Genomic DNA, 23624 nt, shown 5'->3' with positions numbered 1-23624 from the left:
TTTTAGTAATCTACTGGACCAGCATGGTACCAGAGTATCAAGTAGTATATTACCTCGTATCAGCCAAGTAAAATATTAAAATCATGGTTTTAAATACTATTTCGTAAAGTGGATACCAATCAGTACTTATCAGTGCAATCATATAACCTGATACCCATGTATTGAATTATTTAATATTTTCTTCAATTGGTACTAGGCAACATAGGTAGGTATACTGCCCAGGATGCTGGAAAAGGCATGAAATTCAGCATCGACACCATAAAATTCATCAACTCCAAGGCTTTAGAATTTTGTAGATGAAATTAGATACAAACCAGCACATGAATCAGCAATTTTCAGGAACCAGCCCAGTTCAGTCCTTATTTTTGTCGGGTTATCACATTACCTCTCTCTCTCTCACACACACACACACATACACATCTCTCTTTCTCTCACATCTCTTTCATGCCACCTTCCTTTCCCCGCGGTGCCCATCATGCACTGCCATGGACTGGGTACTCTTATTCTCCTCCACTTTTTTTTCTTGTCCAGCTCTTTTCTTTCTCCTCTTTCTCCTCCACCTACTTAGTACCATGGCATCTCTGCATTCTTGATCTATTTCATGTTGCCACCCCTCCCTTGTGGTGCTTATCGCTCACCACCATAGGCTGGGTACTCCACTTTTTCTTCCTCATCTCCTCCTCTTCCTCCTCCAACCCTCCCCCTACTTGGTAACTGGTTGTTATAGATAAAAAGCAACTAGATACCTGAGATTTTAACCTTGTTATACATGGACCCATATATTACAAAACTGGTTGTTATAGATAAAAAGTTACTAGTTATGGAATATGCTACATATTTAATTCACAAATATATTATATATACCAAGATCAAATACTGTACCGATATTTACAAGTCTAAACAAGGACTGATCTCGGACCATATGGTCCAGTAACAGTTGGTATTTAATGTTTTAATCAAGGTTTTAAATGATAAATCTTAACCCATGAGCCAATGTCCCTCAAAGAAATAAATGCAAAGATAATAGGTAAAGAAGGTATAAAATTGAAATTACAAAAGATACATCACCAACTGCATGTGAAGAATCTAATTTGAAAGATCATGTTCTAATCCTACCTAACAGTGAGTAATGAACTATGTGCAATCATAAGAACACCATGAAGTACCTGCAAAGATTTCATGGAATATAGATTCTTCTCCAAAGAAGTTATCACAGAAGAGGTACCTAAAACAACACAGAAATGCATTATGCCGAAAGTGTTGACTTTATCTACATAACATACAGAAGAAAGCATAGCATCGTTACTCTGAAGTGGCAGTGTCCATCAAAAGCTTGTGCAAACTCCTAAAAAGAACTTCATATGGATATTTCACAGAGTTAGCTTCAGCTATATGTGGGATCAATGCAGGCTGATCAATTTCCTGAGCAGTGCAAGGAAGACGTCACAGACCCAAATTCAAGCAAAAAAATAATGTCTTTATGACATACACCACAATAAACAGCATTAGGAATTTAGACAAATTCTGGTATAAAATTGCACTTCTACAAATTTTCTGAAAGAGATTCTCTAGAAACAGATCACAGGATAATGGGAAATAATAGACTGATCATACTGTACTGGACTTCCAGCTTGCCGGGATGTTGTTTTAACTCCTCACAAAATATACATTAAAAGTAAAGTAAACACATTCACTCAGATAGAAAAGAAAAACATTTCCAACAAACAATGAAAAGATACGACGAAGAGTTTTACAAATAGAATGATTTCAAACTAGAAGTGAACAAGGAAAAGAGAAAATAGAATAAATAATATAAAATATACAATAACATAGCAATAATTAACCAATTTTAATAAAAATCAAATATAATTGACACACTACGTGCCAGTATTTATGGACTTGGACCTAACTTTGATGCAGAGTACAGCATTATCAACAAAATTCACAGAAACTTGAGAGAAAATGGGCAAAAGCTTTTATCCAACTTGGTTATCCAGATTGGCAATGTAATAATTTATTGATTTTGTAATCTGCTGAGAAGATAAACTTAATATTCTTAAGATACTTAAAAGAGATTTTTTTAGATCTTTAATTTGTTTCATGCTTGGTCAGTTCCTGACAACAAACTTTCTCTTTGATCACCAACCATACTTGGTATTTCATTACATACAAGTTGGTTATCTCATCAATGAGTTAAGGGATCACTTTGTCAGGTAACGGTTAGGATCTGGAAACATAAATGGTGCTCGATACAATTAGAATGAAACAAGATATATATTGTGCTTAATGAACCTTTACAAATCTAGTGATTACCAAGATCTATCAAAGGAATCAATGGAGCAAGACAGATGTGAAAGTGTGTTTCTCTCTATTTCTGATCATTACATATAGTAACCAAGATTGTAGTCAGCTAGAAAACATAAGATATGGAAACAATAACTGGAGCTCCAATATCACATGAGCAACTTACATGTCTGGAACAACAGTATCTAAAGAGAGACTAAAAGCAGATAGAAATATAAGTGAAAAGCACTAACACCAGTAAGAGAGACTGGGGGACCATTTGCATTCCAAAGTGTCATGGTAGAAGCTAAATGAATAATGATTAGCATATAACAATTCCACATTGTGGTAGTGAATAACAGTAAAGACTTCAATGAATTAGGTAGTTTTAGACTAAAAGAACATACTGTAGAACAATGGGCAATTTATTTATTTAAGATATTTTGTGGAGATACTTCAGAATCAAATATCTCAGCAATTTCTAAACATGAAAAATCTAATATATTATGTGTGATTGTGTTCTACAGTGAAGAACGTCATTGTTGATAACTACCTTCAGTATATTTATTCTTTCACCTAAAGCAAAAACAGCAGAACGGTACTTCAAAGGTTCTCTTCCTCGTAAGAGAAAACCTGTGCTCCTAGTTTCAACGCCAATTAAGTCTGTGGCAGTTGCAATGTCCAGCTGCAGTTTCTCCAGTGCTTGAATATATGCACGAAAATGAACACTTAAGACCTGCGAGAACAAATCAAAGAAAATATAAAAAAATTAATCTTCTATAGTGAATTAGTCATGACTTTAACATGACAGAACTGGCCAGATCCTTAGATGGGCATCTGTTGCACCTAAACAAAACATACTAATGATAAATGCTTATTGTAACAAAATTTTAGAAAAATGTGGTCATTTAACACATTATAATCAATATTAAAGATTTGGCACAACCTGTTATGGAAACATGTTCCAATTCCTAGTGTAATAAAAAAGGGCCGCCTAGTGCCTAAGGCCCATGCCAATGCAGGGCCTAGGAAGGATCAATCAAAGAGGCTATCTGTCAATTTCATATATAATAAATGATTAAAAAGACCAACCTGATGAATCTAAGATATGATCCAAAATAGTTACTAAGAATGATAGATGCTATTAAAAATTGACACAGGCAGAATAGCACATCAAAATTACCTTATTCATTGTATCAACATATGCTGCACGAACTTCAGTGTATATCTCTTTACCATGTTCTTTAAGAAAGAGAATCACATACCTATAATTACAAAACCAAACATGTGTGATTAAATATACAAACTGAAATGTCACAGTTAAAAACTATTAAAAACATTTAGATCAAATGCCCAAAATTGATAACATTAAAATTTTCTATTTAAATAGCCTGTTCTAGGATCTATTAGATTCTAAGAAATAGTTTGAAGATGTGAACACCACAATGCTGATAATCACTGGAATAATGCCAACAATAGATGCAATGTGTCTCAGTCATGGACTCAAATCTCGATTGTAACACTTGGCACAATCAAGTATTTACTAGTCCGATTGTCAATCAATACATGGACTCGACAATCTTGCAAAAATACTAGTAGTAACAGTTACAGGAGTACTTCAAATGCACATACAAAATATTAAGGCATAAATCATAAGTCAAAACTACAAACATATAGCAAAAACTTGAAGCCTTGTATACAATGATAAATTGTTTTACATATATTGAGCACATTCATATAAGTGTAGATCATGAATCTAAAATGTTATGGATGACTTAACATGTGTCAGTAAGTATTCAAATAGTGTAAGCATCTAATAATATGACAGTAAGCATTTTGAATTGAGGCAGAAGTCAAACAAAACATCAAAGTAGACATTTAAAATTAAGTTTGTATAAATAAGAGCTCCATACAAGGAAGTTGAAGACCGAGAGAGGTTGAACTTACACACCGACCATAAGAAAATGAATAATTTATTGGAGAAAAAGGAAAAGGCAATCCTGTGATTTAGTTTCAAAAGGCCAATTTAACATCAAAAAAGTTTTAAAACATCACATATCTGCCAGAAGAAATTAATTGAACTTTGGAAATTATTTCCAAATTACAGGGGCATTTTCTCAATCAATCTGCAAATACGAAGGGATTTTTCTGATCACGCAATTAGCCATACAAAGTGCTATATAAAAATTTCCATAACAATGACAAATATATTTCCATCTGTTGGCACTAAAAAACATATGTTCACAGTTAATCCAAGACCAAGCAAATAAATCAATCAATAACCTCATTAAGGAAGAAAATTAGTAAAACCTTAAGGCACTCGATAATTGAAAATATAGCAAAGATTAACCAAATCAACAATTACATTGCTAAACCATGAATCCACCTGTAATGACTGAAATGGAAAACATTTGTGTATAAGAGATTTGGCAACATAAATGATAAACAAGCTATACACCAAGAGAAAAGGTGTTGACCAAGAGTTCAGATATGCACCAAACCAAATAAGAACTATTTAAGAGTGTCATATAATCTGAAAATATATAGATATTCATCAGTGTGCATAAAAGAGCGAACTAGTACCATCCACAAACACAACTTACTTATATTTAAGAAGAACACTCTGTTGTAGAATCTGAATATTTGTCTTTGGCTTTCTCAAGGCATTGAACTTCTGGGTAATGAATTCAAATACCTTCAAGAATAAGGTTAACACAACTTAAGATCCTACATGGACAATAGTTATAATACAAAATAATTAACCCTGAGATTATGAAATAAATTCCCTATGGAAAATCAAATAAACATATCTATAACTAACTATTCTGGACTGTGCCGAAATGCAAAACCATCTAACTATATACTCATGTTTTCCAAAATGTATACCTTCTCTCAAAGATACATTTCTTACGGCATCAAAATAATAAGACATTGGCCCATTAAGCAAGCATGTGATTTTATGAATCATGTCTTATGCTGCAATCTCTATATGCATTAGTATGCCAGTGTGCTTAATGATGTAGTTGATCGACTTCATTGGCACATATAAGATTTAGCTATAACTGCTTAATTGCAGGATAGGTTAGAAAGGAAATCTGCATGATAGGAAAGCCATTTACAACTCAAGCAAAGAGAAGAATTTATGTAAATTGTGCCACCAGATAACTGGAGAGAAATTTCAATCGAAACAGGTGGATTAACCAGCTTATAAAAGATTACAAACTGACAAGAGAAAGAAGATGCTAATGGGAAGAGGCAAATCTCAAACAAAAGAAAACTCAGCTGTATCATGACAAATTGTTAGAATAAGATTATGTAATTACCTAAACAGATGCCTTGCTGCTTAATTTTCCAGTATTAAAATGATCGGAAGGCTAGATTATTTTCCTTAAATGAAATTATTTTCCTCCCTGGTGCTTCTCTGAAATCAGTCATCTTACTTCTAGCCAAGGTTCATCCTACCACGGCATACCACCTGGTACGAGTGGTATATACCAGTTTGATAGGAGACCAGTATGGAATGTACATACCAGTTTGTCAGTATGTCCAACCGTATCATGTGTTAGTACATCGGTATGATTCGATACATACCATACTGATGGCTAGTTGGTACACCAATATGGACTGTAAGACGAACCATGTTCCTAACAAATCAATCAATGCAAGAATATAGCTGATCCTAACACCGCACCAAACTGTGTTTCCTAGTGCACAATGAATAAAGAGGACCAGGAAGCAATGTTATCATAATTAATAGGTAAATGTATCAAGAAAAGAGAACAGGAAACTTTTTTTCTTGAAGCAACCAAAAGAAAATTAATGTTATAAGCATGGTAATGCAGTCAAACTAGTACACTCCATTGGAACATCCAGTCTACCTTAAGATCATTGTAATTTTCAAGAAGGCTAAGCAAGCATACAATAACAACCTAAGAACCACCATTTAGCATGAACTATGATAATTTCAGTTTCATAAACCAACATGCTTAACATCACAGTTTGTAAGAGGATAGAGATCGGTTATGAACAAACAAGTGGGATAAGAATGGGTCGAACTGGATCAACAAGATTGGATCAGACAAAAGGCTTAAAAATAAATAGATACATCACAAATATAAAAGAAAAAGAAAAATATAGAAAAATGTAAAGTAAATTATGAAACATAAAAATATTACACATTAAAAGATTATTTTACCTTCATATCTCATAATTGAGATATAAAATATTAAAAATATGAAATACATATTCATACCATCTTAAATGATTCTTTTTCATTTTATCCTCTATCGAAGCTAGACCTAATTGCTCACGGATTATCTTTATTAGTATCTCTGCATGTCCACATCAATATTCTCATTTCAATTGAAAAATAATGAAGGAAAATAAATAAAAATAACTATGTTATATTTATTAAATGAAATTAATCTTAAAATGTAATTATATTGTTGTCATAAATAACTATATATGTCATATGAAAGATCCAAAACTTATCCATTTGCAGTTTAAAGATAGAAAATAACATACTATGATCTCAATGCTATTCTAATCTCCATGCAGGTTAACTGTGAGGTAATGCGACCACAAATTGAAGAACTTTTTATGAAATAGAGCACAACTTTGGAATTAATTTGAAATCTTATGACATGCCCTTATATGTGATTCTTCCTCTTTCCATTACATGCTAACAAATAATAAGCACTGCAACAATGATACGAGACAACAAATGGGATAGTTGTAACCTTGTAACAAATAGCAAATGCATTAGTGTTAGATTCATGGTTTGTATTACCGGTCCATACAAGTATACCGACCAACTGTTGATACGGTACTTATCGAGTTGTACCAAGCGTACCGACACATGGTATGCTGAGATGTACCGATATACCACCCATACCGATCCTCTATCGGACCGGTACATACCGCCCATACCAAGCGGTATGCTTCGGTACATCAAACCTTGGTTCGATTAATGCCAAATAAAAATGCTGAAGTATTAGTATGTCCTATTTAACAGTCATGGTCAGGTTTTTTTTTTTTCTTTCCTCCATCTAGACCTCACTCCTCTTCTCCTTACCCTCCTGCTTATCCCCTCATATTTTTCTTTCTTTCAGGCTGCCTTCTATCTGTTTCTAACAAATTTTAACTAAGGCTAAGAAATTAACCAACATCAGACCACCAATATTAATTGACCATATTATATTGAAATTTGAAACGAATTAGTACCAAGGACAACGCTTGTTATTTCACAGCACTTGTTATTCCACTGACCAAAATTGTTTGCTAACCAAATCCAATTGTTAGCGACGTTTAATGATGTTACAAACCAAATGACCGACTAACCAATTAGTTTTAAGGAGCATTAATACCCAGTGTCTACTGTACCGAAGCGTACCGGCCATACCGGGCGGTACGTACCGGTCCGCCAGGTACTCGGTACGTGGACCGCCCTGTACCGCTACAGTGCTACAGTACTACACTCCGGTACGGTACGGTATGGCGGACCTTGTTAATACCTGCCTGGCACAAAATGCTTAAGCCCTGTTTTCGACACACAAGTTCACATATGTGGTCCATAAAATGCTTAAGCCCAGGTACATGTGGTCCTTCATAAACCATTTAAACGAATGTGAGAATATCAAATCCTGGAGAACATAGTCAAGACTTAAAATACAACCTAGACTCCTCTCTCCTCGTCTAGTGGTCCATGTGAACAGAAATGGACAGCCTCAGACTGCTGTATTACCTAATCCTCAATGAGGCTACACTATTCGCATGAGTAAAACCTTATCTTAAGTGTCGCCCTAACACATGAAGCTTAAGCCAAAAAGGAGTACATAGAGTGGTTCTCACAAAATTTCCATGACTCAACTGGCTTACTATTCCACAAAGCAAGCTAGCCTAAGCACATAGCCTGAATCAGAAAACATCACCTCATGCCAACCGCCCATATCAATCAGAGGCCGGTTGCAATCCATGTGTCAGTGCATCAGTACATACTGGTGTTCTAAAAAGGACCAAAAATTATTAAAAAAAATCCTATTTTAGGTTTTCTGTATTAGGCAACTCAAGGCTAATACACATATCAATAATCTTTTCCTTCTAATATAGAAATAATAGAATATCATACAGCACACTTCTGCATGCACTAACATTTAGAATCTCCAGCTTAATCTCAAAAAAGGGTTCGCTTGTTTCTGGCAAAGCATAAAAGTAGAAAGAGGTTTTTATTTAAATTTAATTGAAACAATATTGTTGGTTAATGGTGTTCACCAGAAACACCAAACCAAAGCTGGCGGAAACATTTATAGCAACAAGACTGCAAAATGAGAACTAATGTATTTATTCTTTACACTTCTACAGATATTTTAGAATATTAACTATTGGGCATCATAAGTCCTGCTTAATTTCTCATTCTACAAGGCTCACATGCTAAATCCACTGAAGTCGTTTGCATAAACAAATTAAGAGTGTGAACTTGTCTTTATTTTTTGACAGTTATCCACTTCACCTTCTCATTTAAGATTAAATGGATGTCAACACCAATCATCAATATGATAAAACTTGTTTAACCAATAAAAATAATCTTGAACCCCTGTCTATCTGTTTTATTTCACTAAGAGTGATCGTTTTACAGTTTTAGTTACTCAGACAAACTAAAAAATCAACAATTTAGGTTTCCTATACTGGAAACAGTAACCATAATGGAATATTATCAGCCCGGTATTTAGTAATCACTATATAATGTATATCTTGATAGTTGATAATAATAATAATAATAATAATAATAATAATAATAATAAGATGTAATGTGTTAGTACCAGCCTACCAGTGTACAATCAAACCAGCATGGAATTTAGTATGGTAAATGTATTGCAGTATATTCCATTTCACATAAACTAGTTATCAAACTACAATCAGCGATTTAAAAAGGTGCTCGGGCGCTCGCCTAGGCGCTCGGACGAGGCGAGGCAAGGCCCGAGTGCCTCGCTAAACTTCCAAGCGGCACGCTTCAAAGAGGCGCCGCCTGGGCGCTCGCCTGAGCCCAAGTGCTAGGCGCTTCGGGCGAGCACCTGGGTTAAACCAGGCGATCGAACCAGAATTTTAGGTCTGGTTCGGTCTCCGATGGTTAGTTGGTTCAATCGAACCAACTAAAACCGATATCAGCTGTTGCTGCCAAACCCTAACCCTTATTGCCGCTGCCGCTCCCGATCCCGCTGCTCGCAACCGCTGCCGCTGTCGCCGCTCGCCACTCCTGCCTCCTGCTGCTCGCCGCTCCTGCTCCCGCTCCCGCTGCCTCCTTACACTCCCGTTGTCGCTGCCTCTGCCTCTGCCTCCTTACACTCCCGCTCCCGCTGTCGCTTCCTCTTTTCTTAGTCAACACCCTCTTACACTCTTCCTTCTTCTCCATCTGTATACTGTTAACAGTATACAGTATACTGTTAACCAGGGTCTGTCGTACCGAACCGTACCGCCCGGTACGGGCGGTACATACCGGTCCGATAGGTTGTCGGTACGCGGACCGCCTGTTACCGGTCCGAGTGCACTGTAGCACTATAGCAGTGCACTGTAGCACTGTAGCAGTGCTACAGTACTCTGCACACCTGGGTGTACCGCTCGGTATACCGTACCGTACCGGTACCGAGCCCAAGTCGAAATACCGGTACGGTACAGTATTGCGAACCTTGCTGTTAACAGTATACTAATAATAGTATTTGTATTTATTAGGTTAATAATATATTATTTTGATTTTAATACTGTTAATTTTCTTAATTTAATAGAATATTTTTATTCAAAATTTTAAATAATTATATTTATTAATTATATTATATATTTTTATATTTTAGCGCCTCGCTTCGCTCGGGCGAGCCCCTAGCGGCTCGGCCGTTTTTGGACCTTAGCGTCTTTTGGCGCCTAGCGCTTTTTAAATCACTGACTACAATACAACTGCAACTTCTATAAGTAGTCTCGACTGTGCAAAAATTTGCTGAAAAGGGTAGAAGATGCTAGCTGATCAACTTGAGCGAAAAAAAACCCTAAAGGATGCCTTAAACATCCGGGAGATCTGCCATTTAAAAGAAAAGTTCATGATGACAAAGTACAAAAGCATGTAAATGAATTAACATCAATCTGTACAAACCTTTGCAACAACTTTTTGCCTTAACCTTTCCAGTTCAGGCTGAATATCCTTTAGAGCTTTAGATCCTTTGACCATAGAATCAACTTCAATGAACTTCAGTTTTCTGCTTAGTAATTCAAGGGTCCTTAAATATTCATCATTAACCTGCGCCAGTTATTGAAAACAAAGTTATTCAAATGCATAGGCAGACTTAGGAGATAACCCCTAAAAACACTTAGGCAGATAGCCTACGCACACATGTGGGCACCTAAATTTTCCAACATAAAATATATCATGTGCAATCATTTTGCATTTATTTTATAACAGAAATCACATTGATAAAGCTTCGTAACATCCATTGTTTCACATTGGAAATATCAAATATAATCCTAAGACAAAAAGGTTTTCAATGTGATGTCCCTTCTACAGGTGTTCTAATGGAAGATAAAATACAGTTCACTATGCTCCAGCAAGTGCACAGGTTTTTAATGACATCATACTTATAATATTTTTTTTTATCTTTTATTACTTACATTTAGAAAAAAATTCAACCAACAATCCTTAAGGCCCCGGAAACTTTAAATATTCCATCATCCATGTATCTTCATGGAAACTGGTCCTCTTCTGAAGAAAGAGAAAATTCTGTATTTGCTACTCCACATGATTCTGAACCTTCCCCTATACCTCTCCCTTTATCTTCTTCGGAAACTGGTCCTCTTCTCAAGAAAGAGAAAATTCTGTATTTGCCAGTCCACATGATTCTGAACCTTCCCCTATACCTCTCCCTTTATGTTCTTCCTTTCCTAAATTTTTTGGTTCCTTCCTCTATCTCAATCCACTTGTCCCTTTATCTTCCTCCTTTATTTCACTTCAATTTCATTATGAAACAAAGAAAATGAGCTTTTGCTTATCCTCATACCTCCTGACGTGTCATTTACCAGTTTATACTGTCAATATAAATATCTCCACCTTCACAATTAGTCCTATGTCAGTGCTAAATTATTAGATATTTTGAAACTCAATCATACCAAAGAACAAAATTATTTGTTTATTATTAGTAAGATAGGTTTGTGACCCATTCGCACTTGAGCCCCATCTACTCTTTAACTGGTTTGATTTCAACCTTAAGAAAATAAAATTCACCTTTGTCAAGCTGGATTCAACTCAAATCTAAATCTACAGTTTAGAACTATGCTTCAACAGGAAGTTCTTTGAAATACATTCATGCCCATTACTATTTTGCAAACAGAACTGCCAAAAATAGTCCCTACTATGAATCAGCCAGTAGCACCCTATTACAGAGAATAATGTTGAAGTGCCTTAGTACCCTTTATACAAGCCAAAATTATAAACCTAAAAGAAAATCTAAATCAAGCTTTTGACAACCCAATTTGACTTTATGAAATTCAATTAGTTTTAGATTGTGCTCTACTTGAAATTTTGAATAAAAAATTATTTCAAACTAAACTCAAAATATCAATTTGATTAAAATTATTTTAAATATGAAAAACAATGGCAGCCTCATATGAACACATAAATTGGTGTACCATGTGGTATGCACTACAGTGATAAACTATATCAACTTTTGATGACAATTCTAATCTCTATGCTACATAATACCAAGAAAAAATATCAAAAGCTACATTTAAATCCATATATGTTATACATGCAGGTGATCTATAAAACTATTTTAGTTGTAACTGTCCAAATAAATGACAGTTTTGATTTTTGAAGAATATCAAGGACTTAGGAACATCAAGAATTCAAAATCAGGCTTCCAAAATACATGCCAGGAAGGAAGAGTTTAAACCCAAAACAGCAACAACAGCCCCACTTTATATATTTAGCACTTAATAGTTATCCCACAAAACCCTGATCAAAGACCAGGTTTGACCTAGTCAATACATAAGCTTTGAATGGATTGATAATATACCCCTTGGTATCAACCAAATTTTGAAACCATTATATTATATATATATATATATATATATATATATATATATATATATATATATATATATGTATGTATAAAAGTCAAACAACCATGTTAATTTTGCAGTATAAATAATTGAATTATCTATCATGGACAGAAGTTCATGTTAGAACAAACAGAACTTACAATAAAATAAACATTTTTGCCAGATTCTAAATATCGTACCATACCGGTGTACCGATCAGCTGTCGATACGATACGTACCGAGTTGTACCGAGCATACTGACACACGATACACTAAGGTGTACGGATGTATCACCCGTATCGGTCCTCTATCGGATGGGTACATACCGCCCGTACCGAGCGATATAGTACGGTATTGCAAACCATGCTTTTTTGCAACGTGCAATTTCACAAATTATATGTGATAACAAAAGCCAACCGATTAGGGATGATAACAAAAGCTAAGAAAAACACTTAATAACCTCTCCATCAATCACAATGTCAACCATCCTTGGGGGAACAATAATGTCTTCCACGAATTTTGCCAGTTTAGATTCTGCACCCTGTAAGACAATACCATATGAACATACCTTAGAAGCAACAATTAGCAAATGCATGACAGATACATAGTTCAGTATTAGCAAACTGAATCTGAGTTTAGCATTCATGATAAAAAAGCATCTTGTTGCAAGAATTAGAAGCTTCTGGTAATTTGACAAAAAAAAATTACTACCTAACTAGACATTCGAAAGCTGATGATATATCCAATTTTGACGATGCAACTAGAAATTTGGGACTGTTTAGTATTAGTTTACACTTAAAAATAACACCTGTATGGAGATTAAGTAAATTGTAATTACAAAAGTAGATTAAACAGCTCAAAATAAACTCAACTACTCTTTTAACAAGAAGATATAATTATAAATATGATACCTTCTGAAGAGCATGACATAGATAAATTCTTAACTTATGACCCAATAAATGAAACAGCTCATTCATCAAAGGTTAAAAAAAGCAAGGCAAAAAAGTTATGTAATGGAGAACTTCAAATGAGAAGTTTTCATTCACTGACAATGGGATCTTGCCTAATAGATCAGATTAGTACTGAGCTCTACCTATTAGATCATCCAACAAATGTTTAGGTTACATATTATGGAAATCAGCTAATGCCCAAAGTACAGGAACACATGCCTGTAGTTGTGTGTCAAAGTAAGAATTGTCTTCCAATCAGGTAACACTATTTTCATCAATAAAAACTTAAGTAGTTGAGCCTGATTCAAGAATAAGTAATTCTGGAACTGAAAAGGAACTCCACAACAAATGATATGAACTGAAGAGTAACTGTTGAAGGCTTGCATAAGTGTTCCTTTCACATAGACAAAAACGAACTCTACCACATTCAACATCAACATAGATGCTTCTTAAACAAAGGGAAAAGGCAACTAATTCAGAAAGTAGTATGTTTTTTGTTAAAGTTGCGAGACAATGTTCATATCTTGACTCAGATATGAGAACAAGTTTTCAAATATCAATACATATAACAACAAGGACAAGCTAGTTTTACTTTGGGAACTACTTGACCAATGTGATAAGCTGAATTATTATGATGGCTACAAATCAATAGAAAAGTACCTTGTTTGAAAACTATTTTACCTTTCGGTTTTTCAGCTTCAGACCCATGTCCATCGATTTCTCCTGGAGACTTTTTATTTCTGAACTTATTGAACCAATTTCTGACTACCACAAATAAAGTCAATTTTATGGTCTAAATGATAGGAATAAATTTTAAATTAATATCAAATTAAATACCAAACAAACAAGATTTAGAAAGAATTAGTAGAGGTGTTTCTGCTCCCAAACATGGAGGACAACATGTTGCCCAAGGAATAGAGCAAGCTAGGCGACAACACAACTATACATATTGTAGACAAATAAGATCCACTGAACAACAATTTTGTGATAAAAAAGAATTCCATATGATGAAAAACATCTTCCAAGATGAATGCTTTCTTTAATCGTACGTAACAATGTGTTATTTTAAAGACCAGCTTCAACCAATATGATAATATCCATCAACACACAAGTGACACAAGAGATTGATATGTTGTCAAATCTGTGATCACTAAGAATAAGATTTCTTCATGTCATTTCTTAAAAGTTAAAAATTACAGTGGTATAACTATAACCAAAAAAAGTTGTGTTCACAAGAAATACTCACATCACAAGTTGCTAGATCCAGGCTCTCAGTAAAAAGAATGAGGCCTACACAAAACAAGTGCAACACTATATAGTATATACAGGGATTAAAGTTTTGACAGCACCGGTTTAGACTAGTATTTAAAAATCTGATGACCAGTAGGTGAGGTGGACCCAACAATTTCACTAGGTGCAATTCGAGACAAGGCTTAGATACTGGACAATAAGCATATCAGTGTTGTACCAGTCAGTAAGCATATCCCACCCTTTTTCCCTTCTTGTCACTCAATGACTCTTCTATCCCTTCTTTGACTCACTTTAACCTCTCAATCTCACTTTCAAGTTTCAAATATTCATCTTTCTCAGATTTAATTACAAGCAAATCAAGCTTCTTTGCTACTTTGCTACTACCTCATTTGTATTTAATGACTATTGCTACTTTACTTCATAAATGACAGACAGTATATCAGACTCAGGGTGAATGAAGCACCATGCGCATGGCCTTCATAGTTCAAATCTTAATCTACAACAGTCATATTGAAGAACTAAAGTGACCTCTCATTTTCATACGATGATCCTTTTGGTGGTAGTAGCTATTTATAAAATAGGAAATGTATATTTTAAATTAATAACTTGTTTATGTATTCTTTCAATTATATCATTGTGATACATGAATCATGTGTCCTCTATAGCAATTTTACAAGTTCGTTACACAAGTTTTCTTTACATATAATTTACAATAGAAACTATATTTCAATTAATTATTAAGCAAAAAATAAATAATAAGATTTTTATTAGTTTTAATATTTTTGGAACTGATCTAGCTGGTACAAACCAGTCCGGGCTCATACCAACCCATCCTGACAAGTGATAGGTCAGATGGTGCACTGGAAGAGGGAGGAGGTGCACTGGCGCAGATGGTGGCAGGTGGAGAGATCACGACTACTTGCTTTCGAGTCACATCGCAACATACCTAAGGTTAAAAGAAATTAGCATTATGTAATAGAATCAGACCGGACCACACGGGTTGGGTTGCTCCATGAACTGGTCGACAATTGGATAGGTAAATACCTGCTGAACCATACAAAAATGGTTGGTTTTGTAGTCCTTACCTTAAATACCAATCAGACTGGTACACATCATATTTCCCAGTCTAAACAAGGACCTGATTGAGGCATATAGCTCAAAAGCACATATGGTGATCCCCTTTTTATCATTTTAGTTGGCTATACCATGGTACATGTAGGTATACTGTCCAGTTTATTAGGTTAACATACTAGTATCAAGTAGCTACTAAAACCCTTTTTTCTATTACTTAAAATGACTAAATACTGGAAATGTAAGGACATTAGAAAGAATTAGAGTAAAAGAAAAAAAAAAGAAAATTAGTGTGTTTGCATGCAAGGAGATAATACATTAATGCAAATGACCAAATGCATATGGTATTCAAAGTGTGCCAAATGATGGCATTATACAACACAAAGTTTTTTAGTCCAATAAAATAATGAAAAAGATCCTAAAATGGCCATGACATAAACTAACTTTCATTTGTGTATGCATGGACTATTTTCTGAACAATCACAAATTCCAGAGACTCAACAAACATTTATCGCTTAAATTTTGAAACAGTCAATACCTAAGACAAAAGTCAATGGAGAGAACCAGAAAAAGAAGTGCCAATTTAGTAGTACCACTTGTGTTACTCATTATGCAGGGAATTCATTAGAAAGAGAGATCTACTAACCTACGAACTTTTTTCTTCTTTTGAAGCATAAATTTACCATAGACACATAACAGCAGAGACAAGAAACAAGCACATGTGCAAGAAAAAGGGTGCATTTGATACTTAAATACTGCTACAGGCTCCAACTGTATAGTACCTCAGATATTTAATAAATAAAAAAACAAAAAAGAGAAGAAACTACTGATACCTGAAAGCCACTGAGAATTGTTTCCATTTGAGATAAGATGATGTCACAATCACGAATTTGGTCATGCAATAAAACTAAATTGTCACTCTCAGTAATGTAATCCTGCATGAACAAAAAAATGACTCTTAACTCGTGTAATACAAATCAGCATAACTTTTGATTTTACAATTCCTATAAAATATATGAAACAAGAGGTGGACTCATTGCACACCATCACTGTTCACAATGAAAATTTTATGCTAGCATAGATCACAACCCAAAGAAAATATTAATCATAATATAAGTAAAACACAATACGATTTTACATGTGACCATATTACAAATATAAGTATTATGGTATCGGGTTACATGTGATCACACAAAAATGTAACAAAGGCAAAATACGATCAAATGGCAAGCATACAGCTCAATGCAGTTTTAGGTGGCTTTCAGTTGTGAATGCTTAGTAGGTCATGGTACACCATACATTAAAATGAAAACCACGGATTGCAAGACCGCCCGGACCAATAGGGTATGTGAGGTTAAGATATAAAAAAGGGGCTTAATGGTAACCCTGTACCGCATGTGCATCTGCATGCCCATTCACGCCAAACTGGTAAAATACCAGTTGGTGCATACTGCTATGGGCAAAACTGAAATCTTTATTACTAATATTCTCTGTAGAAAAATTAACACCACACATGGGGACCCCGATTGGCATGCCTTAAACCCCGAACCGGCATTGCTTTTTATGTTGATCATGGGTGCACTTAGGAATAAAGAAACTAAAACAATAGAGCACTCCCTGAGATCATAAGTCGTTGCATCCGTGCCTTGCCAGACACCCCATCTAAGCGAAAAATCCACACTAAATTTTAATTATAACATTAAGAATATTACTGATAATCTTCAACTCTTTTATGAGCTAACTTATCATTCCTCAAGTTGACTAAGGTACTTCAAGTATCCTATTATTTTCTTATTATTTTTGGCTAATGGCAATAATAAGTGTGTGCTCCCCAATATTTGATTCAACTAAATCATTGCCAAAATAGTCAGTTTTCTATAAATTTAAGCTAAATCCATGACACTTATGTATTTCTTTGGTAGTATTATACTATTATATACAAATGAAGACATTTTGAGGTACAGAACATCCTATTATTAATCTTAGTTATATGCTATTGTGCTATTTTACTTTCTGAACAATCTGCAGGTTTAAACATATGATGGCTAACTACTAAAACTGAATCTTTTTACGAGAATTGTACCATAAGATAGTAAAATTACAAATTACAAGAGCAATGTGGCAACAAATATCTTGAAATTGTCTTATAATATTTTTGTTTTTCAATTACCAAACAAAGCTAGGGATAAGGATTAAAATATCAGTTGGACCAGCACCAATGATCCAATCAAGTACTAGGATCGAACATAGAACTCATTACCTCTACATATTATTTTTTTTTGTCTTTTTTCATCATCGTATTCCAGGGTACCAGTAGGTATGGATCAGTAGGCCACCGGGTATTCCAGTACTATATTGGTTCGATAGAACACCAGTATTGGCAAATATCTAAATCCCCGACCGAGGTGTTTTTAGATTTAAAAAAATGACAATGACTAAACTAAACAAAATTAATTGTCAAAAATAGACAATGGAATCTCAAAGGAGAACAGGTCTTCTCAACATTTTACAACCAAGACTCACATATTGACTGGCAAGATAAGTAATGTATCATCCACAAAAAATAATAGTAATGTTGCAAAATCTATTTACAAAAAAAACACTTAGTTTTGTCATTTCAAAATAGGCCAACTCTGCTAATTTTTGTTTGCATTCATAACTTTCCAACCTGCATCCATACTGGAAGTGTTTCATACAAGATATACAATTGTGCCTTAATCATTCACCCTTTTGTGTTTTTCATTCTTGGTCCTTCTTACAAGATTCATCTAATAAGTTAAATCAGGACAAGTAACTTCCTGTTGTAAATCCACGTACCTGAATTGAGTCCAGTTCAACCTGGCGTACATTGTTCTCAACACCTTTTGTGTACTCTCGTAATTTTGTGCCTTTCGAAAGTATATTTGCCACTTCCTGAAAATCAACCAATGAATAATAATCAATAGATTCACCAAGAAGTAAGAAAATTGGTCAAAAAGATAAAAATAAAAAAAAAAACCTTAAACATGCATAAATATGATTCTTTGGTAAATAATACTTCTTTGAAAACAATAAAATATGCAGGACTCCAAAATTTAAATATGTTGTATGCTAAGAAAAGTTGGCCTACAAGTACACACATGCATTACTGTGTACATTCATGTCCACAGTATTTGTTGATACATTTGTTCCTACTTATTTGTGTACACAAGGGCAGGCCAGTCTGCGGAAGCATTTATTAGCCAGTCAACTATTTATAACTAGCACTGAAAGTAGCACATAGTCACATTAGAAATGAAATATGTAAATGTTACCACTTACCTGCATTACCACATGACATGTTCAAACATCCATCCAAAAGATCACTAAAACCTATAATAATTATATATCAAATGAAAAACAAAATTGGCTCCAACTTAGTGATTGGCCACGCATCTACATACATATGGCATCCATGAGCCTTCACTGCTATGCACATAAATATGTATGTATTCATGCGCTTATACACTTACTCCATGTGACAATAATTCAAAAGTGGTAGAAATAAGAACTTAACAGCATTTATTCATGTAGATGTACCAATGTAGCAATGGGAAGTAAAAAATGAGACAAAATCCAAAAAGGAATCCACAATCATGCATTCACCATCTAGTATAATATGTTCCCCATGAAATGAAGTTCCAGCCATTAAGATAAAAGTAACTCGATGAATCAAAAGCTAACTCTGGCCCTTTCTGAAACAATGATTGCCATGCCAAGCGATGCATATTGGTACATGTTGGACTGTCGCATGCTAGAAAAGGACTCAGCATGCACCATACTGTGTCATGCAGGAGCTGCCAACGTAAAGCTAGGTCGAAGTTTGGCCTATGCCGACAGGAATTAAGGCATGATGGCTGAATTTTGATGGCATGCCACAAAATGACAATCCTTGGGGGCTGTGGCATGATGGCTGACACAAATACAAAGCGTCGACATCTGCATCGTCCGCTTCCTTCTCTCCCTTTGCCTCAACTCTTATTGCGACTCTCCCTCCCCATCCACAATAACCACTCGCGGCCCCCAATAATGTCATCATTCGCCACCACCGAAATCATAACTAGGATATTGAAATTATCTTTTTGCTCATCATTTTCATGTTTTCATCGGTAAAACCGACGGCGTTAGGAAAAATGAGGTTAGATGTTTTACTTGCATAATTATAAGGATTCTAATGTAAATTTTTAAAGTCTAGAGATCGGGATGCTAAAGTAGTCTAATTACAGGGGGGGTAATCTATAATTAGCCCCCTCCATGACTAGTCAATTTTTCACTTTTAACTAAACTATATAGCCCAAGAAGTTTCAATAAGCTCTTTCAGTAAAATTCAAACATACAAACATATATACATAGTAACATGCACCGATGGTAATGTAGCACTTGGTTTTAAGTTATGGTGGTTAAACTGGTTGTTAGAGCTATAACATGTCAACTGCTATAGAGTTGTGATGGTTTAGAAATAATAACATACAAATATAATCCAGCCAATGTATGACACAAAATAATAGCACACTAAGTTGGGAAAAAACCTCGAGTACCTAAAAAGCACCACATGTATGACACAAAAACAGTTGCTACTTAAATTATATAACTAAAGAGACAAATTAATCCCCAACTTTGGCATGTGCATATGTGAAAAATTGCAGTGTCAACTTGCTTCCATTGTGATGATCTCATTTGTGTGATCTTTATAATTTGCTGCGGATAAGCCAGCTATGGTTGATTTGTAATCTTGTGACATGAGCCAATGCCTAAGCTTCAAGCAAACTGTTGAATAAAATAACTACAGTACCACAATCATCTGACATACTATTAGTCATTCATGAGCAAAACCAAAACTAGTAAGACCTATTTCTGTCACTATTCAGCAAGATATAACTGTAAAGTACAATTGTACTCTCACACAGCAAATGGCATAAACGTCATACTATATTATAAAATCGTTCTTCTCCTACATGCTTTTTATCCATATTGTTTCCTTGCTAAACTGGAAACTTTTATATATGCCCATAAGGATTCTTGCATCAATATACATTCAACATTAGCTTTTACTGATAAAACCTTTTTTGTGGTGAATGTTAGATTTTACAGCAAAAACTAGTTCACAATGTCAATTTTGTTGCTTGCAAGTCTTTCTTTGCTTCATTGAACAAGAACAAATCTTGGACTTTCTCAAGCTGCAACCTTCTATTGCTTGTTATAAGGAAGTTCACAATCTTTTATTCATCTTTCTGAACTTCTTGATCAACTCTTTAAAAAAATATCCTATTTCTTTCAGTTATAAGCCTTAAAAAAAATATATGTATGTATGCAATTTTGTAGTTAATATATACGAATAATCCTTGCTCTGGAAAAAATAAAAGACAAAACAGCATGTTAGAACAGTAAAGACCAGAAGATTATCCATAAACTCATTTGGCATATGATGAACAAAAGAGAGAAAGCGTCCAAGCCTCATATAAAGATAAAATGAATGAGAAGGAGGGCTCGATAAGATGGTCCAATTATTACAGATCAAATACACAGTTCAAATATTTTTAACCAATTATAAACATCTCAGATAACCAAGTTATGAGAATTAACCATCAGCCAAGTAAGGCAGAATAGGTTGAATGATTCTGACATCGTTGTCCATATTTTAAGAAATGCCTTTTGACCCTTTTACAAAGTCTACACAGGTAGACGCAGAAATACATCTCCAGCACAACTCAAATTCTAAAACTTGTAAGATGTGAGATTATAGCCACTTACTTCTACATTCTTGCATTCTTCAAGTTCTTCTTGCAGTCCCTCCAATGAAATATCATCACTGAACACAAAAAAGTAGATATCATATACAAGCATAGAGTGGAACTCTAGTAAAGAGAAACCCGTAATTCTCACACTAGATAGTATGTCAATTTTGGTTTAAATACTATTATCAGTTGATTAAGACAAACACACTAAAAATGACATGTTAGCAAAACTGAATATCATTGTGTTGCCCAGAGTGAAACTTGGAACCAATTACACTCATAATTGAGATAACACTAAAGAGTGAAAGCATAAAAAGATCAAACACAAAGACAATATATAGTAACAAAAATCAAGTTATAGTATTCAAGTAACTTCTGTCTACATTCAGATGCACCAAATGTAAGAAGTTAAATGTCCTCTAACAAGTAAGAGGGATAATTAGAAACTAGACCTGCTTCCATCCTCGTCTAAAGCCAAATCTCCAACAAACAATCCCAAGTCAAACGTTTGTTTCTCATTGTCTTGCATCCTTACACTCGTTTCAGCCTGCATAAACAGGTAGAATATAAGAAGAAAATCTATTTGAAAGTAATTTGTTAATTAAATGAGAAAGAAAATATATGTATCGCTGCAAGGTTTCAAATACCAGCAGCATAATGCAAAATTGCAAGAAAACAATGAAAAGAAGAAAACAAAATGAGAAAGAACACAACAATAAAGCCATTTGTCAATATCATCACGTAATAGTTTGCTTTGGCTTGTAAAGTATGTCATATGAATTATTTGTGACAGAATTATCAACTAAACAACATTCATTTGCAACTCAAGAAGGCACCCAGATGGACGTTCAAATGTAAATAGAAAATAAGTATATCAGCAACGCGTAGTTCTCTCCTTGTCATCTTGCCATTCCCAGAGCCATCAGCTTACCCATTGGCAAACCTCTAAAACCTGGTGTAAGCTTCAACTAGCCAAACTGAAACAAGTCACGAAGAGAATAATTGGGACGAATTTGATTGGCATACACATAGCCAATCTAACCATAAGCAAAATGTGCAATGAGGCTTGTGGGGCAACATCTGAGTTAAAACATTCAGAAACTATACAGTGCAATTTATAGTCCATAGCTCCCTCTACTCGCTTGGTCTAGATCCCAGCGACAAATAAAGAGAGGGGGATCGTGGCAGCGGAAGGCCTGCAAGGGATGGATTGAGTACAATCCCGTTGGTTTTGGAATAAGGACAGAGGCGAGGTGAGCTCGGTGGATCTTTGAGTGCATAGATCTAGATCTATGCACCCTTTTCTAGAGAAGACGAGAAAAAAGTACAACAAATCTTGATCAGCCGCTAAAAGTCCAAAGGGAAAGAAAAAGAAACCTCGCGTCTCGCAGCGATGATCGACTCCAACACCTTGTCGCCGGAGTCGCCCCTTGGCGCCCTCTGTAGCCGGGAGAAAAGAGGGCTTCGACCGGGATCGAATGTGGGCGGCTCGGCCCGGTTGAAATATGGGCGCTGCTGCCTCGGGAGACTGCGCCAACGACACTGCCAAATGAGGCGAATTACGTAACGACACTATTTACGAGTTAATGACGTGGCAGTTCACCGACCTCGCGTGGAGGACGACGTAAAACGAAAAATGAGCCTAAAATTATAAAATAGAAGAGAAGGAGGCGGCGGCGAAGGAAAGGAGAATGAGCAGGGGAGGGAAGGACGCGGCGGAGGAGGAGAGGGAGGGAGGAAGGCAGCTGCGGAGAATGATGAGAAAGAGAATAAGAGTGCTGATCATCAGGGCCGGCGGAGGCGAACGCGAGTGGAAAAGCGGGCGGTGGGGGACGCGATCGACGATGCAGGCGACGGCGAACTCGGGCGGAGGGGAACGCCCAAGAGACGAGAGATTAGGAGAAAACTGGGTTTTATTTATTTTTTTATTCTTTAAAAATTAGGAGAGATAAGAGACCTTATTTATCGAACGGAGCGAAGTCCGGTTCACAGACCTTCTTTTCCGGTTCATAGGACTTGCCGTTCGATAAGCGCTTTATGACACATGAACGGCTCGAAATTGGATCGATCCACGAATTGATGAGTAATCAGACCGATAAATAGGTACAAGATTTGGAGGTCAATAATGTCTTTACGTCTAACATTTTTTTTCTTAAGTTTATTATTCACGATCTTTTTTACTATTGATATTTTTTTTAATATTATTTTATTATTTATCATCCTTATATTTTTTCATAACTCG

At 35.2% G+C, this 23624-nt stretch overlaps 1 protein-coding gene across 2 annotated transcripts in view; it reads right to left on the bottom strand.

The window, feature by feature from the left end:
* The window catches only part of LOC135678131 (vacuolar protein sorting-associated protein 52 A-like), a 28921-nt gene extending 5633 nt beyond the window's left edge, over positions 1-23288 (bottom strand). The window contains exons 1-13 of one of the 2 annotated variants that reach the window (XM_065190562.1): positions 22760-23288; positions 21835-21929; positions 21399-21456; positions 18447-18542; positions 16463-16564; positions 13989-14072; positions 12818-12898; positions 10421-10564; positions 4887-4978; positions 3467-3548; positions 2837-3019; positions 1307-1422; positions 1167-1225 (exon numbers count right to left, since the gene is read on the bottom strand). In XM_065190562.1, coding sequence (XP_065046634.1) covers positions 1167-1225; positions 1307-1422; positions 2837-3019; positions 3467-3548; positions 4887-4978; positions 10421-10564; positions 12818-12898; positions 13989-14072; positions 16463-16564; positions 18447-18542; positions 21399-21456; positions 21835-21911 — 1174 coding nt within the window. In that variant the 5' untranslated portion in view covers positions 21912-21929; positions 22760-23288. Of the gene's footprint in view, positions 1-1166; positions 1226-1306; positions 1423-2836; positions 3020-3466; positions 3549-4886; positions 4979-10420; positions 10565-12817; positions 12899-13988; positions 14073-16462; positions 16565-18446; positions 18543-21398; positions 21457-21834; positions 21930-22759 lie in introns of those variants that run through there. The other variant, XM_065190563.1, reaches the window with a different exon arrangement.
* Positions 23289-23624: the final 336 nt, after the last annotated feature.

Source organism: Musa acuminata, chromosome BXJ1-7 (assembly GCF_036884655.1).
Source record: "Musa acuminata AAA Group cultivar baxijiao chromosome BXJ1-7, Cavendish_Baxijiao_AAA, whole genome shotgun sequence".
Taxonomy (NCBI): domain Eukaryota; kingdom Viridiplantae; phylum Streptophyta; class Magnoliopsida; order Zingiberales; family Musaceae; genus Musa; species Musa acuminata.
Note: the sequence above shows the minus strand (reverse complement) of the source record. Positions and strands in the feature narration are given on the sequence as shown.